General features: G+C 35.3%; 1 protein-coding gene across 5 annotated transcripts; it reads left to right on the top strand.

Moving 5' to 3' along the window:
• Window positions 1-3504: 3504 nt before the first annotated feature.
• Window positions 3505-13012, top strand: LOC110740219. Of its 5 annotated transcripts, none has more exons than XM_021920698.1 (8): window positions 3505-3663; window positions 4210-4271; window positions 4396-4460; window positions 4552-4654; window positions 5647-6047; window positions 10777-11113; window positions 12559-12636; window positions 12812-13012. In XM_021920698.1, exons 5-8 carry the CDS (start codon window positions 5656-5658, stop codon window positions 12863-12865), a joined length of 861 nt encoding a protein of 286 aa, XP_021776390.1. In that variant the 5' UTR covers window positions 3505-3663; window positions 4210-4271; window positions 4396-4460; window positions 4552-4654; window positions 5647-5655; the 3' UTR covers window positions 12866-13012. The 5 variants fall into 5 exon arrangements, with proteins under 5 accessions (XP_021776390.1, XP_021776394.1, XP_021776389.1 ...); XM_021920697.1 differs by lacking the exon at window positions 3505-3663 and adding an exon at window positions 3711-3957; XM_021920699.1 differs by lacking the exon at window positions 3505-3663 and adding an exon at window positions 3711-3957 and having other exon boundaries at window positions 4232-4271.
• Window positions 13013-17521: the final 4509 nt, after the last annotated feature.

The following is a 17521-nucleotide window of genomic DNA, read 5'->3' on the forward strand; positions in this document are numbered from 1 at the left end:
GTCTGATATTTTAGTTTCGACAGACATTTGCTACTGATGAGATCTGAGGAGCTTCCGGTATCTATGAGGATTCGGCCAACTCTCTGGTTGGCCACTTTACATTCAATAACGATAGGGTCGTCATGCGGCCCTCTTACCCCTCCTAGATCTTCTTCAGTGATGACGATCTCAGGAAATGAATATTTGGAGGGCCGTTCTTGGTGAACGGAATTTACATCTAACCGTCTGATATTGTCTTTGTTGCCCCTAATAGTGGGGCCGCCTCCTGAGAAGCCGCCTGCAATGGTGTAGACGACTGCATCATCTGTATCGGAGCTGTCGGCCTGTTGTTTCTTTTTGGTCGACTGCTTTTTCGAGGAAGTGTTCCCCGTAGATTTCTTGACATAAGTGTCCAGATCACCTTGCTCAGCCAGGCGGTCCAGATACCGCATGAGACTGATGCAATCATTGGTGTGATGACCAACATCTTCATGATAATCACAGAATTTTTCTTGGTTCCGATTGTTTGCAGAACCCTTCATGGGGACCGGCTTCTCAATTGAGATCCGTCCCTTGATTTCTTTTAGGATATATTGGCTATCCTTGTTAAACACATACTTTGGGGAGTATGGTTTGAATTCTTTTTTCTTCTTCTGGGACGGCTGTTTAGAGGAATCAGTCGCCCAGACCTCTTTTCTCTTCTCGTCTTTGTTTGACGACTGCTTCTGTCGTCCTTCTCTTTTGTCGGACCTTTTCCCGTCCGACTGTTTTGTACTGCAAAGATCAGTCGCCTGTATATAGGTTTCTGCTTCAATCAAGGCCTCTTGAAGAGTCGCCACCCTCTTTCGGACCAAATCAAATTTGAATGTCGATCCGTCTTTGAGGCCTCTGAAAGAGTCAGTATAGGCTAGTTCATCCGGTAACCCTTGAATCTGTATTCTCATCAGGTTAAACCGCCTGATGTAAGAACGAAGCCCCTCCTTCTCGCCCTGCTGAATTGTTCCTAAATCAAGGGTCGTCTTCTTCGCAGGGATGTTCATGGCGAAGTTGGAGGTGAATAAGTAAGCAAGCGTCTTGAAGTTATTTACACAACCAGTCGGCAGGTTGCCGAACCATTGTTGTGCGATTCCTTTGAGAGTCGCTGGGAAACACTTGCACCAAGTGGGATCATCCAACCCTTGAAGGTACATCAGGTTGGTGAATGCCATCAGATGGTCTTCTGGGTTAGTAGTGCCGTCATAGGCGCCTACTAATACATTTTTCACTTTGGCCGGCTGAGCGGCTTCAGTAATTTCCCTGGAGAAAGCCGACGGCTGTTCACCAAGTCTAAGCAACCGTAGCTGCCAGTCCATCGGTTGGACATTTTTTGCTACATGTCCACCAAACGGAGATGGCTGTAAAAAATACTGTTGTTGCGGTACAAACGGTAAGTTTGGTACCGCCTGGTCGCTATGAAAGCCGGACTGACGGGAGGTGCCGCCTGACTGACTCTCATGACACGACTGAGTACGCCTCATCGAGGTATTTCGCAAACTGTCTTGGAAGTTTGAAGTAGAGGCCGACTCTGATAATCGGTCACTCTTCTTCTGCTCTAGCAGTAGCCGAGCGTCTGTATATGTTTTCTTCGACCCGTCCGCCTGAATATGACGAACAGGTTTCCTATTTCCTGGAGTAGGAAAATGGTATTTTGTGAGATCAAGGGCAGGTGGCTCCCACTTCCTAGATTTAGGATGAGGGGTCGCCTCTCGCCCTTGAACTGGCTTCCTCTTCCGTGAAGTGGAGGGTTTCCTAGCCGACTGCTCCTTGTCCAGAGCAGGCGGCTTCTTGTTGATCAACTCTTGAATTTCTCCCTTGAAGTCCCTCATGAAGGTCATGAGTTCGTTCCTTGTGATGGGAGCAGACCCATCAGTCGGCTGCTGCCGAACAGACGGTGCGCCTGCTGGCTCGCTTCCGGTTTGAAGATGTTCCCGTTCCCTCCTTTCGGTATGACGGGTACGTCGAGCCCTTAGGGTCCCGTCTGAAGCTGTGTGAGCTTCAACTTCAAATTCATTCTCAGTATCGTGGTCCGACTGAACTTGAGGGTCGTCTAGGGGACGCCTCTCTTTAGGAGTCGGTACAAACGTGGATGCCATCTCAGAAGTACTCTCCCCACAGACGGCGCCAAAATGTTTCGGGGTTTTCTGATGTCCTGCGGGAGAGTTACAATTCCGAGACTGGAACCGGACGCCTGTACCTGCAAAACAAACGGATGCTCCGGATGATGGGAGATCCGCCTCCGACGGTCAAGTTAGTACTTGATTAAGGAGTAATTAATGCGGAAATTAAAGTGATTGGGTCTCTCTAGGTGAGAGTGTTTAATGTATGTAATCTGAGTTCTCTCTCCCTTAATGAGGATTAAGAGAGGTATTTATACCCTCGGGAAACGTGCCAATCTAGGTTTAGGTTAACCTTGGGCTGATTGGGCTTCCCTCGGAAGTTGGGCCTAGGTGGCCGGTTTCTCCATTAGGCATGGAGTATGCCATGTGTCATGACATAATAAGTCCAGGGTGGACGAATAAGCGTGTGCCACGTGGCAAGCCCTGAGAGGTCCAACTGGGGAACACTTGGCAGGACCTGATTGGCCCACGTGGCGCATTCCGATTGGTGGGAGCAAAATCCCCTAATCACTACCTTTTTCCAATAATTCAGCGGATGCATGGCCCAACCCTACGTGTTGCCTATCGGGTTGTATCGTGTTTGCTTGCTTAAGTCAAAATTTAACTATTTTTAATGTGTTTTGTCTTGCCATGTCGTGTTGTGCTATACCTTGTCGCGTTTCATTCAAATAACATCGGCCTAAGCTAGCCCACAGCTTAACACATTCAATAACATGTCGTGTCATGATGTGCTTTTTTTTTTTTGTTGGGTTGTGTCATGCCTTGGGCTGTCTTAACTCAATGCCATCTTTATGAGAAAGGTTATGCCTATGTAGATTTGGGTCAAGGTGAGGAGATTTTCAAATTGCATATCAAGTCATTTGCACATTTACATGACTATTGAAAATTGATTTATTGTGCAAAACAAATTAACTCTAGTTATATCCAATTTCAATCAAATTTGTTCAAGTTGGATCAAATCTAGCTTTTGATTAGTTTCGATTTCCTTATATCAGGTCAATTTCAAGTCATCCATCTTACGATATGCTCCAAATTCAAATTGATCCGATTTCGCTAGGTATATTAAGAATCGAAGGGAGTATGAAACTATGAGTACATTATGCAATGCGCCGTGCAACTTTTCAATGAGACCTTGTTTTATTATGATCTTAAAATATGAGGCATGAGCCCATGATTCATGAATCATCCACTCGTGACAATTAACAAGGGTTACATCTAACCATGGTTAACATTTAACCAACCCTTCAACTAACCCAACTCCTTTGGTTTTAAATTCCCACTCAATGCCATTCCTTTGCTTCGGTGAACGAGAAATACCATTTTAAAATACTCCAAATTAAAAATAAAAAATTAAAAAACGGGGATGTTCAAGATTCCGTTAGATCTACAAACGGCGTTAAATAATAACCCGCTTAAATATAAAACGATAATAAAAAATCGTCACAGTTTTCGGGGAAGACGATGTATGAACCGTTGGATTGAAAATCAACGGCTGTGATTTTAAGATGGGAGTTGAAGAAAGAAACGGGTGGGTATAAAATGAGCAGTTTAAGTAGAGAGAGAACATTTCTTTTCATTCGTCTCTCTGTTTGTATCATTCAAGCTTTCTCTCTCTACTTTCTCTCTCTTATCTCTTTCATATGCACTTTCATCTTCTTCAATTCTTCAAATATTTACAATCTTACAATTTTGTTGATAATTCCTGAAGAAAATGCAATGAAAAACAGAGTATTGATGAATTATGAGTGTAGTTTTTCTCTGTAGTTGACGATCTTGAATGAGCTTTATTTTGTTTCTGGATTTTGGTGCTGGATTTTTAAAGGTTTGTGGTTTTGTTTCAATGGCGGGATTCGGAAATTAATCATTTAAATTCGGAAATTTGTGGTAAAATTGATTAAAATGTGTGAAGTTTCATGATAGAAATTTCATCCAGGTTGAAAATTTTGATATAGAATTGGACTATTGAACAATTGAATGAATTAAAACTTGTTGTTGATCAAATTTTGGCTAACAAATTTATCGCATTTCTGGTAAAAAATAGACTAATTTTGTTTAAATTTCTTCTGTTTTACAGCTACTTTTCTGGAAATCGATAGATTTCTTCAGTTCTGCGGTTGAATTCAAAGAGAAAAACAGGTAAATTGTTGCGAAGAGTGAGAAAATTTTCTAGAAAAACACTGATTTTTGCTCCATTTTTGTTTGATTCTTCACCAATTTTGATTATTAACCTGGTATTGTGCTCAACAAATTTGTGTTGCAGCGATTTGAAAGCTCAATAGTACAGAAGAATCAATAACAAAGAAGAGAGAGAAACTGCAATTACTGGTACCGATCTTCGAAGTCGTCGCTTCAATTTGATTTTCCGCCATATTTGTTGAAATCAGCTCAATCTAAAGGTTTATCTTCAATTTTGCAGTGCATTGAAGAATCTTCTACATTTTCCTCCTATTTTTAGAATCCAAACATTGAAGCTGAGATTTAATTTTCCATTTCCAAAAAATCGCAAGTTTAATCTTCAGGTGAAACAATGTCTCTATCTTCTTTGTAATTTTATCACTTTCAGCAATTTTTTGATTTTTTTTTTTTTTTTGCTGAATTTAATCGATCAGTTTTTTTCTTTCTATTTTCTTCTTAATTTCATAACGTCAAATGTATTTCTGAAAGTATTTTATAACGGCGGTTTTCTGCAGATTTTTCCTCTTTTGAGTGGTTTTCTGCAGAATTTCTGTCTTTTGAGTGGTATAATTTACCAGAATTCTTCATCTTTTCTATCGCAATGTAATTCAGAAGTTGTTAAACGGCGGTTTTCTCCTGTTTTAGTGGTTTTCTCTTTTCCAGCTATTCAACACCAATTTCTAACTTGTTTTTCTTCTTAATTTAATTTTTTTGCGCCAATCTTCTCGATTTATATTTTCATTTAATTTTGAATAATTTCCTTAAAAAAAAAACTTCTTCTCTGTTCTATCTGGGTTCAGTTTCTAAATGAGTTACTAAAAAAATGAATATTTATCGAAACAAAATTTTGGATCCCGAATTTGCACAATTGTTGGCTAATAGAGTAGGCCGCTTTTTTTGTTTTAATTTTTTTGATATATTTTTGGGAAATTGATCTTCATTAATTTATTTTCCGCCATTAATGTTGCTCTGAGTTTTAGGTGTATTTCTTTGATTTAATTTTTAATATTTTATTTTTGGTTATGAAGGAGCTAGAAATGAATTTTGTTTTTCTTTAAAAAATTGTCAATGATGAGTATGGGTTTGAAGTTGAATGTATTTTAGTGTATGAAATATGAGATGATGTTATAAAGTAATAAAGGCAGCTTAATCCCATCCCTCCTCCACTTCCAGAATCTTATTTATTTTTTAAAACTTTGTTTTAAAAATCGTACCCAACTAACCCAAGTTAACCTAAACCAAATAATGTTTGAATTAACTCTAGTCAATAATGCTTAATTTCTGACTGTATTCTATATTATGTCTATATATACTATTTGTTCTTTGATGGGGACAGGTGTAGTAGATGGAAAAGGAAGTGGTAAAGAATCACCATCACCAGCTGCAACAACAGCATCATCATCATCCCCACAACAATAATACTACTACCTCAACTAGTAGTCTTAGGGAGAAGCACATAATTGGGGAGGGATTCATTAGGCCTCCCCAATCGGCGGATTTCGTGTTGCGGTGGGGTAGCCGGAAGCGTCTCCGGTGTATGAAGATCCAGGTTAAAAATGACTCCGCCCCGGTCACCACCCGGACAACTGTCCGGGTGGACCGGCGGGTAGTTAGATCCGATAATAATAATAAAGATAATAATAATACAATTGGTAGTGGTAATCATCCTGCAAATGGGCATTTTAATCTCCGGCAACGGCCTGCATCTCCAGCTCGGCCTCCTTCGCGAATTCTCAGGTATAATTTTTTCTGAACTGCTTAATTTTTGCTCAATTCTTGATCATGGTTTTATTGTGTATTCTTGAATGAGCTAATTGTCATAAATTTTGGTGTATCTGCTCTTTTGTGTGTGTATATAGTTGTTGAGAATAATGACTGTTTACATATATAAACATAATTGGATTGTTGTTTGCCAATTCATCCCAAGTTGAGCCTATTTTGTGAATTGTGAACCAAAGGTGGCTTGATGTGAGGACTGTGGAAAAATTGGCTTGTTGAGAATAAACCACCTCGAACGCCATCGAATGTGGTTCTTGTTGAGGATGACTTCTTAAGGACATCTAGTGGTTTGTGATGATAGATTAAACTTTTTAGATTATTTTAAAATGGGGTGAATAGATTTTGGTGGAAATTCAAATTTATGATGTCGCCATGTCGGCTTGCAGAGAAGATGCCTAAGTTGGTGCTTGTATCTTTTATTGGGTCAATTTATATGAGTTTGGCTTTACATCTCACCCATCTTTTCAGACTTCTCCTTTATCCTTCTTTTTAAGTTTTTCTGTATCTAGAGTTTGTTGGATAGTATCATAAATGAATGATAACAAGTACATTACACGCAAGCATTTCTTGTCTACTTTGGCTTACCTCAAGGAAGAAGCCATGATATAGACATATAGATTTCATTTGATTTTTCTCAAGTGGATACCATTATACAACAAAGAAGTAATCTTATCTTTTTAGCTTGCAATGCTCTATAAGCGGTAAGAGCATTGCTTTGCAAAGGTGCTATTTTGGGAGGAACGAAAGTTTTCCAAGTACATTTTTTTGCCAAAATACTCTGGATTTTGAGGGTTTCTTTCTCTTACAGTTCTTTTTAACTTTTAGATTTGGTGGGTGATCTCTCGTACAGAAGTTGTGGGTATTGTGTTTAGTCCTTAGCGCCCAGCAGCCAATTTACGGTAAAGTATGCTTTACAATACAAGAGTTATATGATGCACCCACGAGGCACTATGTACCCACGAGGCGTGCTCATGTCTTGAATATTCTTTGTGGTGTACAATGCAACGTATAGTTGGTTGTAACTAAATGATTATAGTGATTTAGGTTTCAAAATTTTGTAAACTTAAAAGGAGAAAAGTTTTAAGTGTTATATAACTTTTTGGTGTCCTTTCGGCAATATTTTGGATGTATTTGACTTAATATTCCAAAGTATAGGGATGCAAAAAAGTTATGAATGTACCTTGAAAATTTATCTCTCAATTCGTTTGCAAAATTAGTGGAGTATAACCCAGTGTTAATTAAAATCTTTTGTTTTGATGGAGAATGTTATATCTACCCACTAGGTAAATTATCCACTAGAAACAGAATACGTAGTATAAATTATTCACTTTTGATTATATTTCTAATGGGTAATCTACCCACTGGGTAGATATGGAATTTTCCTAACTAAATATTTGTTGGCGTCTTTGGGGAGTGTTTATTATTTAGAGTAATAAATTAAGTGATTAAATACGATTTTTTTTTTGTTAGTTATATAGATAATTATGGAGACTCTCAAAAATGGAAAAATCTGATGGTTCAGTTAGGTTTTACGAGGTTTGGCTCATGCTAGGGTTGTGTCCATGCGGATTGAATTTTGTTTGAGTCACTTTGGGTATAGACAGGTCTTATTGGATCTTTAGTATGTAGAAGTAGATATTGAAGTATGGGGGTAATTGTGATATACCAATAATATTTGTGCTGCCAAGAACTTGAAGCATTGTGTTTTCTCGTGTCCAGTAGGCTCTGTGCTCCTCAGTGCTCAATTGTTTGGTGGTTTCTTAGTATTCATTCTCCTATCTCATCTCTCGTAGTTGGGACTTGGAAGGCCTAAGGTTGTTTCCCATATATATATCTAAACTTACCATCACTATTGAGTGTCCCAGTTATTCTGGTTTCAATACGGAGTAGTTACTGAAATGTATCTGAACAGATTTTTCCCAACCGTTGCATTTAGAGCAATTTGATTGATGATCATCATACTTTGCCACCCTTCGATCAGTTCCTTAATTTTGCTAAATAGTAAGACGAGTGTGAAGGAAACCATTGTGGAAGATGAAGACTTGTTATTTGGGTTGGCGTTCCCTCTCTCAATCTAGATGAATTGAGGATAGCTCATATAGGATTTGTTTAAACGATAGGCCATGTTGAATTTTTTGGTCCTAATATCAAACACCTATCCTTCCTGAATGAAGAAACATGATAAATGCCAATTCCTCTGTTCTATTATTACATCGACTTTAAAACTCTGTATCTCTCAGTCTCTGTAACCTCATTTATTTTTTTCATCTGAAATTAATTGTCACGTAAATAGTACGGAGTAGAACTTTAATGTGATGCAACTGATCTGGATTCCGGAGTAACTAAACTGAATGATATAGGAGTAGTAACATTTTAATGTCCGTGGCCGTGGCTATGTTGAATGTACCATTGTACCAACATACTAAATTACTAACTGTGGATTAATCTTGGGGTTGACGAAGCACATGTTTATAGACTTTTCAAACTTTTTCTTCCTTCTTTAATCTTTATATGAATGGCCATTTTCTGTCGGCATCTTTACGCTCCTAGTGTAGCATTTGGTTCCTATGTTAGGCCCACAAAGGGCAGAATTAGTGAATTATTGTGGCCTTTTGTACTCTCTTAATTTTATTATAGTACTTGTAGTTAGTTAATTAAAGCTTAAAATGGAGCAAAAATATCATGTTATCCTTGCTTGGTAATTTCACGCCCTTTTAGGCTTAGCTAACAGAAATTTAATTGTTTTTGAGTTTTCTGGTAATTGTATTGTGTTTGATATGGAATATTGTATAACAATCTTGTCATGCGCATGATATGACTATTTTGAACTTTATTTTTATTGTGCTTATGACTAGTTTCGTTATTTGATATGCCATGATGATATGTAACCATGATTTATGATATGAAAGATATACACTTAATTTTCACTTATTTGAATTTATCTTTTCTTATATGAATTATTATATGAGTTTACTAGGTTGTTAAAAATAATTTACATTTAAGGATATATATGAAGCACATTATTTACAATTAATAATTGAAATAGTCAAAAGAAAATTATTTAAGGAATGCATATTAATGAAATTTGAAGAAAAAAATACATAGTATATAATTAGCACTAATGCTTCAAAAAATATAATTAGCATTAATGTCATCAAAATTATTATTTTAGCTTTCAACCATTAACAATTTGTATAGTAGTTTGTAGAAGCATTCATTTGATTTTTTAGTTCAAAATTCATAAATAGTTTTCAAATTAAAAAAAAAAATAGAGTAGTTTAGCTTTAAAAAAAATAAAAAATAAAGATGATGTCATTAAAGCATTTAGGCGGGAAATTTTTTTATGAGAAAGTGACATGTGTACAATTTAGAGAAAGATGATGTCAGCATGTTTTGTTTAAGTATTAGTTAATAAATTAGACTTTATTAAAATTATTTTAACTGTGGTTTCCAAAAAAAAAAAATATTTTACTTAGGTAAAAAAAAAAAAAAATAATTTGAACTTAGGTAAACTTTATCCAATATATTTTTTCTTGAACTTACCTTATCTATACTTAAGTGAATTTGACTTAAAATATATGAAAATAAGTTGACTAGAACAGATTGTACTTTTTGGACATGAAATCAAATATTCATAATCTTGAATGATTTTTTCCATATGAATGACACATATATTTCTTTTTTGGGAGGATCACTTAGGATATCCATTCAATTTGATATAATTCGTTTGATCTTTTACTACCTGCCTTTAAGATATTTTATGGTCTGTCAATCATGTAAAACAATCTTGTGTGAGTTTGCTTGACTGTCACAAATAATTGCCTGAACTTTCCATTTCTTTCATGAAATTGAATCTTTAGAATTTATGGATTGAACCTTTGAATAATGATAATATGTTTCCATGTACAAACTAATTAGATTTTACCCTTAACCGCGTATTATGTAACTCTTTATTTTCCAAAATGATACAAAGTTTGGAAGTTTTAACCAAATGTTCGACGTTAATAAGCTCGAAACTATAATTAGTAGATTTAGTATTTTCTTATCCTTAATTTTATATAGAAACACTTATCTAAATTTCCGATTTTGTCAAAAAAAATTCCCGATTTTGATGTCGATTATACTCCCTTGTCTATTTAACACTTTGTATTAATTTGATACATTGACCCAAAAAAAAAGAGTAAAATGTCCTGCCACGTGGACCATAGACATTGTATATACACCGTTTGATTAGTACAACCACCAGCAAACTCACACATGGACACGTACTTTTTCTTTAGGCAATAAAAAAAACATAAAAATCACACCGTAATCCGACGGTCCAAAACACAATCGGAAATCGCATCGTTATTTTTATTTTTTTTTGCTGCCTAAAATTTTTCATTTATTAATATTATCGAATCACACTTGTCTCAGTTTTCTCTACGTTTTCAGCAAAGGTAACCCCTTTCGCCTAACCCCATTATTCTCTCTTTCTCTCTCCTCTTTTGTTTTTCTTCATTCAAAAGACCATTTAACCCTTTACATTAACCTAAACTAACCCACTTTTTTTAACAACCTTCCAAGGTTAATTTTGTAATTTCACATTAATATTGTCACATAAAAATGGTAACTTTTATGATATAAATGTTATTATATGGTTATTTTATTTAATTAATTTTATTATTTTTTTATGAATATTGTGTAGGAATTCAGAAGTTGGATCAGGAATGAAGGGGCAGCATAGTAATGGAGGAGGAGGGATGAGAGGGTTGGGGTCACCGGAGAGAGAAAAGAAAGGTGGGTCCCACCATCATCATCATCAGCAGGAAAATTTGGTGATGAATGGTGGAGGTAAAACGGCGTCGTCTGAGACCAAAGGTGGTGGGTCGTCTTCGGGCGGTGGAAGCGACGTCGTTTGGCCACCTAAATTTATGATCGCTCTTACTAATAAAGAAAAAGAAGAGGATTTTATGGCAATCAAAGGTTCTAAGTTACCTCAAAGACCCAAAAAGCGTGCTAAGTTTGTTCAACGTACCCTCAATGTAAGCCTTCTCTTCCGCTTTCCTCTCTTTCTCTCCCCTACTTCATTTTGTTTTTATTTTACAAAAAATAAAATTAAAAAAAATTAATTTGTTTTATTATTTTTTTCAGTTCTTAAATAATAGGCCATGTTTTATATTTATTAAAAAAAATGTTTGCGTTTTTAATTACGAAAAAAAAAGGTGGCATATAAGAAGACTAAAAAAAATATTTGGCTTTGGCTCTCTAAACACCAAAAAAAAAAAAATTTAACGTAAATAACCCCATCGTGTGATTTTGTTTTAAATTTGCATACTTGTACCATTTTAGGAAACATATATTAGTGCTTATATGCAAGTACACTATTGATCAAATTATTATAACCTCTTAATAATTAGAGTGATTAAGAGTAATTAAGGAAAAGTTTGAAAACTTGCTAATGTGAGTATGTGACATTAATTTTGAGAGACCGCATATACACGGAAATGTGGTCTATTATCTGGGGACAAGCCGACTAGTTATTTAAAGATGAAAGGTTTCCTTAAATGTTGACTTACACAAATAGTAAGTCATGTAATATTTCAGAAAAGCACATGTATGAAGTATGAGCTTCTAAAAACAGACTTGAACTGGGCAATTTGAAAAATAAACAAAGAGTGACATTTTACGGTTTTAAAGAATATTCTGGTTCTTGAATTGGGTTTTTATAAGCAAAAGTTGTCTGGGAAAAACAGAAATGGTGCTTATTTTAAATTGAGCTGTCATTTATTTTGCGCACATCATCCATCTATACTACAATGTTGCCTGTAAATGCAAACTGAAGTTGAAATTACTGTACTCTGGGCCACCCAAATAAATTAGGCATTGGACCATCAGCTATTAAATTTTGGGTGACTTGGTTATAAGTAACTAATCAAGGTGTTAGGTGTATGTGCTCCAATTTGTCATAGCGTTATATGATCTAAAGCAAAATTTAGACATAGTCCTTGACAGTTCCAAAACAATATTCTAGCCTACAGCAAATAGTGCCATTTATACAACTCGATTCCAGGGAAGTTTTTCGGTTAAATACATATCAATATGATGCAACCTACATGGTGACTACTTGGTCCAGCTCGTAATAACAAAGCACCTATGAGCTATTGGCTCAGAATGATGATCTTAATTTGGGTGTGCTTCATTCTCTGTCTAACCAGTTTCCCAGTATTGCCACGCTAGCTAGTGCTGCTTAAAGTTATAGGTACAAGGAATATTTTGAAATAAGATGATTTCTCTCAATTAAATTAGCAAAAGTATGAACAACTCCCTTTACTTGTATGGTGCTCATGCATTCAAGTTATTGTTTTCCCTTTTTATTCTCCTTTGAGGCTAAGAATCCAACTATCTATTTATTACGGAGTAGCTTATTTGTTTCCTGCATGTGAAGTTGTATATGGTTTGTTTAAATTCAACTGTAATATATGTGCAGTTAGTGAGCCCTGGAGGTTGGTTGTGCGATCTAACTTTGGAGCGCTATGAGGTGCGAGAGAAAAAGATTACAAAGAAGGTAATTCAGGCTATACTTTAAACCATATTCAATTTAACACTTCATAACTAAGAAACTAAGATGGCTTTCTAAAAAGATGAAAGCCACCCTACTGCCATGAAAATTGTATTAACGCTTACTGTGAATGTTTAGATTATTTCGTTTTGGAGTCTAATGTTCTTGTTATGTATTGCAGAGGCCGAGAGGATTGAAGGCAATGGGCAACTACATGGAGTCGGACTCTGATTAATAGTTGTGGTAGGGTTGTTCTTTCATACTAAGTATAAGTTATGGTAGCGTCATCATATTGATGGAAAAGGAAGGAAATTTATGTAAATTATCACTTTTTCATCCCATGAAAGCAATGACGAAGAAAATAGATTTTTGTTTTCTGATACTTGTTTTGCCTTCTTACTATCCCCTCTAATCCTTTACTCCATCGTTATCTAACGTAGTTGACACCATATCATGGCCATTTTACACTTTCATATGCATAAATCATGAAATAAGATTTCTAAAAAATTCAAAATCGTGATGATTTTGCCTTCAAACAGTCATGTAGGAGATGTCACTCTTCATAAAGCATGCTTCAGTTCTATACAAGAACCTAGCTCACTCTGGTCAAATCAAAAAAGTTTGAGTTAACCAGCTTTAAAACAAGTACCTGGCCTACCTGCCTTGAAAGATTTTTTTTAGTGTATTAATTCTTCTACTCCGTATTTTTTTTAAAATGACGATAATTTGACTTTTTGCATCATGGAGTATATATATGCTTTCTCCGTTTTTTGCATTATGGAGTGTATAGTTTTTACAGAGAAGGCTGGAGGAGAGATGCAAATGGAGTGTAGAAAACCACCGGTTACATGAAGTAGTTTTGCAAGTGTTTCTTTTTAATTAACTTGCCAAAAGAAAAGTTTTGAATCTTTGTTCTTGTTGTTGTCAAAGTGAGAAGAATAAAAAAAGATTGGTGGATTTAAGGTATTATAACAAGTACTCGTATCATTTTTTTTTTATCATATGTTTACTATAAAAATTGGTATTATTTGTTGTTGGATAATTGAATTAATGTCCATGTATATTTTCAATATATCAAGTAATTTGTGCTTTAGCAAGATTAGCGCAGTCTAAATGCTAAGTTTTCAAAAAAAAAAAAAAAAAAAAAAAAAAAAATTAGCATAAATTTAATTATTTTTTGATTTGACCAGAGTGAGCTAGGTTCTAAATGCTAAGTTTGGAGTTATAAGCTTAAATTTAACTATTTTTTTATGTGGTTGACTCAAACTTTTTTGATTTGGTTAACTCAAACTTATTAATCTTTTAGAACCACATCAGTTATAAGCTTAAATTTAATTTTTTTTTTTTTAATTTAAATTTATGTTAAGACACCTTAACACTCAACCAAATTTATCTCTTCATTCCTAAGACTCATTTAAGATTTTTTTAAAATATTTATTATTTTTTTTTTCTTTTAACATATTATACTTTAATATTAAAATTCACATTATGCAATATAGATGATGCATAAAAATAAATTATAATGGAATTACATGAAATTATAAAATTTAATTTTGAGATCAAAAATCTAATTAAGATTAATATCATAAAATGTTAAGAGCACATATACTATGATAGATACATAATTAAGATAATATCACTTGTTTCATTGGTTATCCATTTAAGTTGCTTACTTGACTTTTTAAAACTAATTTTTTTTTTTTTTTTTTTTATATCATTAAAATTGTTTATGTGTAGTAACATGTTTTATGTTATTGATAAAGGATACAGTAAAATGAAGGTCCACAATCCAAGGATGGGTATGGATGCTCTTCAAGTTTTTCTAGTGAGTCTTGCTGCAGCTAGATGCATATATACACTTTGTTTCAAAAAAAAAAAGGTATGTTTACAAAATAATTATATAAGTAAAATAATTAATTTTTTTTAAAAATAAAAAAATTAATTTTTTTTTTTAAATCAAAATACTGTGTTTTGATATGTACATAGGTAAAAACACAGTGTATAAGTGTTAAGTTGAGTCTTGAATTTTCAAAACTCCACTTGAGATTTTGTTAAGACCAAGCCACATAAATGCATAAAAAAAAATAAAGTCTTGTCTTAAGACAAAAAATCAAAAATTGATGATGTCAAATACTTGTAAATGTTACTTCATAAAAATAAATTGTTATAATTTTAAAGAAATAGCAACGTACTTATTTGTTATCAACTTAAGATGAATCCTAAATAATGAGTGTCATTCTATAAAATTGTAGTCTATACAAATTACCCAAGTACGTTCTTTGTGAGTTTAAATATTTGGCAAATTAAAATGACTATAAAATTGTAGTCTATACAAATTAAAATGACTAAAAATGGAAGTATTAAATTAAAATAAATTAATTAAACTGATTAATATGTGTTTTAACTTTTAAGCATGCATTTTAAAATTAATACTCTGTACGTTTTTAGGGAATATGTAAAAAATTTATCTAACTCTCATGGCACTCATTAGCAATATCCTAAATACGGAGTAAATACTTGTTGAAATAAATATTTAGCACTTAGGTCCTGTTCACTTCACCTTAAAAAAATAATATTCAGTAAAAATAATTTCAGTTCAGGAAAAATCAGTAAACTTAAAGAAGAAATATAATAGAAAATCAGGTTCTGTAATTTCAGTTCTGTAAAAATAATTTCAGTTCGGCAAAAATAAGGTGAAGTGAACGGGGCCTTATTGTTATTTGATTAAAAAAAATCTAGTACTTTGTATTAAACCCTACTTTTAAAGTTGTGAATCGCTAAACATCGCCCGCAAATTACCATATAAAGCCCACAAATATGACTTGGTGTGACCATTATGCCCATTTTCTAAAATTGAAATAATCTCGGTTTAAAAAATGTGGAGCCGTACTGGCTCGCCGGGGGAGACCGGAGGGCAGGCCGGAGATTTGGGGGACGCCGGAGGTACGTCGTCGTCGACGGAAAACGAGGTAAGTCACCGTTAAAATTGACGGTTTACCGTCGGAGTGGCTCCGGCGCCTAGGATGGACGCCCAAACCGTAGCCTGGACGTCCAAGCCAGACGCCAGAACCACCAGAGTGGCGTCCAGCCCAGACGCCCAGACCACCAGACTGGCGTCCTGGCCAGGCGCCACTGTACTGGCTGCGGCGGCCCTGCCAGGCGCCAGTCCAGTGGCTGTGGCAGCCCTGGCAGACGCCACCCTCATATATATTTTTTTTTTTTCTTTTTTGATTTTGTTTTTGTTTTTTATTTAATTTTTTTTTTTTTAAAAAAAAAAATCGAAAATGATTTTTTAAAAAAATTCGAAATGGGTTTTTTTTAAATTAATTTTGAAAATTCGAAATAGGTTTTTTTAAAATTAAGTTTGAAAATTCGAAATGGTATATTTTTAAATTTAGTTTGAAAATTCGAATTGGGTTTTTATAAAAATTAAGTTTGATTATACATAATTATGCTTTTTTTTTTGTGTTAATTCTGTGTAAATATAGAAATTAAATGTATTATCCGTTAAATGTATTTATTGTAATATATAATTGATGCAGGATTATGGTGGAGACGGAAATGATTACAGTGGGATATTTGGACATGATGGTCCATTCGAAGAAGCTCAACAGGCGATTGATTGGGCAAAACAGGTTGCAATTGCAGCTGGATTTTGCTTGGTAGTAGTAACTCATAAATCTCAACGGGATGGTAGAATGGATCGCATTTTGAGATGTGACCACACCGGTCAGAGAGCTAGCTATTGCGTTTCTTGGGTCGTCATACAGACATTTCATCCGACTAGACATGTCATCCGATTTTCCAGTGCCACCGATTATACCTCGGTGGTACAACATTCGCACAGCGAGCGTAGAGGGTTGGGATGCGCTATATCATGACCGGATCCACGAATGGAACACCCTAACTGCATTTTAGTTTTTCATGTTTACATTCTCCCTATGTAATCTTATTTGTACGTTGCTCTTTTAATGAGAACATTAGTCTTCTATATTGTATTGCTTACTGCATTCTATATGTTGCATGGGTAAGTTGCGCGGATCCACGAACGGTTATATCAAAATTTAAAAAACAGCAATGATAATATGTTTAAGCTGGAAGCTAAAAGACCAATCTAAAATGTTACAAACTTACAACATAATGTCCAATTTAATAAATTAAAACGATAATATTTAAAGTGCTCTATAAATAAAATGACAAAACCATCAGTAATCCCTCCTCGACGACGACTCCCACTGCGCAAGGGTCTGTTCCAGACTATCAACAACAGCTCTCCCTGTTGCACTCATGCTGTCCTTCTCAAGAGAGAGTTTCTGTACGTCCTGCATTATCTTTCCCATCCACTGCATACAACAAAAAACAAAAGATGAAATACAATAACAACATATAAAACTTAATTAAAAGACAACGATAAATATAATATGAGACATACCGCTTCCATGGCAGTAGGCGGTGGCACATAATCATCATCGCTGTGGTCGAGATCTGCGATCAACCTCGGGTGCGAATACCGGTTGAACCATTCCATGTAGTAATGGTCACACATGGGAGGAACCCCAGAGGGCGGCCGCTGCAACTCCGCAGTCCATAAGCGGGCCACCATCGGAAACTGGTCCCACGTCCCAGTCATGATATCCGGCCATTGCACGACGTAGTCCCTCGACGATGCAGGTCGGATCGCCTTCATCGGGCATGCCGGGGGAGGAGGGACAACTTGGACAAATCCAAGCTGGCGAAGACAACGCTGGGGCATGTACGCCTCGACGATCTCACGATACTGAATGAGTCCCGTGTACATGGTCCTGGGTACCCTAACACTAGGGTTCGGGCCGAAAGGCATCCAGTTCACCTGCACATAGTTTTAAAATTTAATAACATGAATATAATATGT

Source organism: Chenopodium quinoa, unplaced genomic scaffold (assembly GCF_001683475.1).
Source record: "Chenopodium quinoa cultivar QQ74 unplaced genomic scaffold, ASM168347v1, whole genome shotgun sequence".
Taxonomy (NCBI): domain Eukaryota; kingdom Viridiplantae; phylum Streptophyta; class Magnoliopsida; order Caryophyllales; family Amaranthaceae; genus Chenopodium; species Chenopodium quinoa.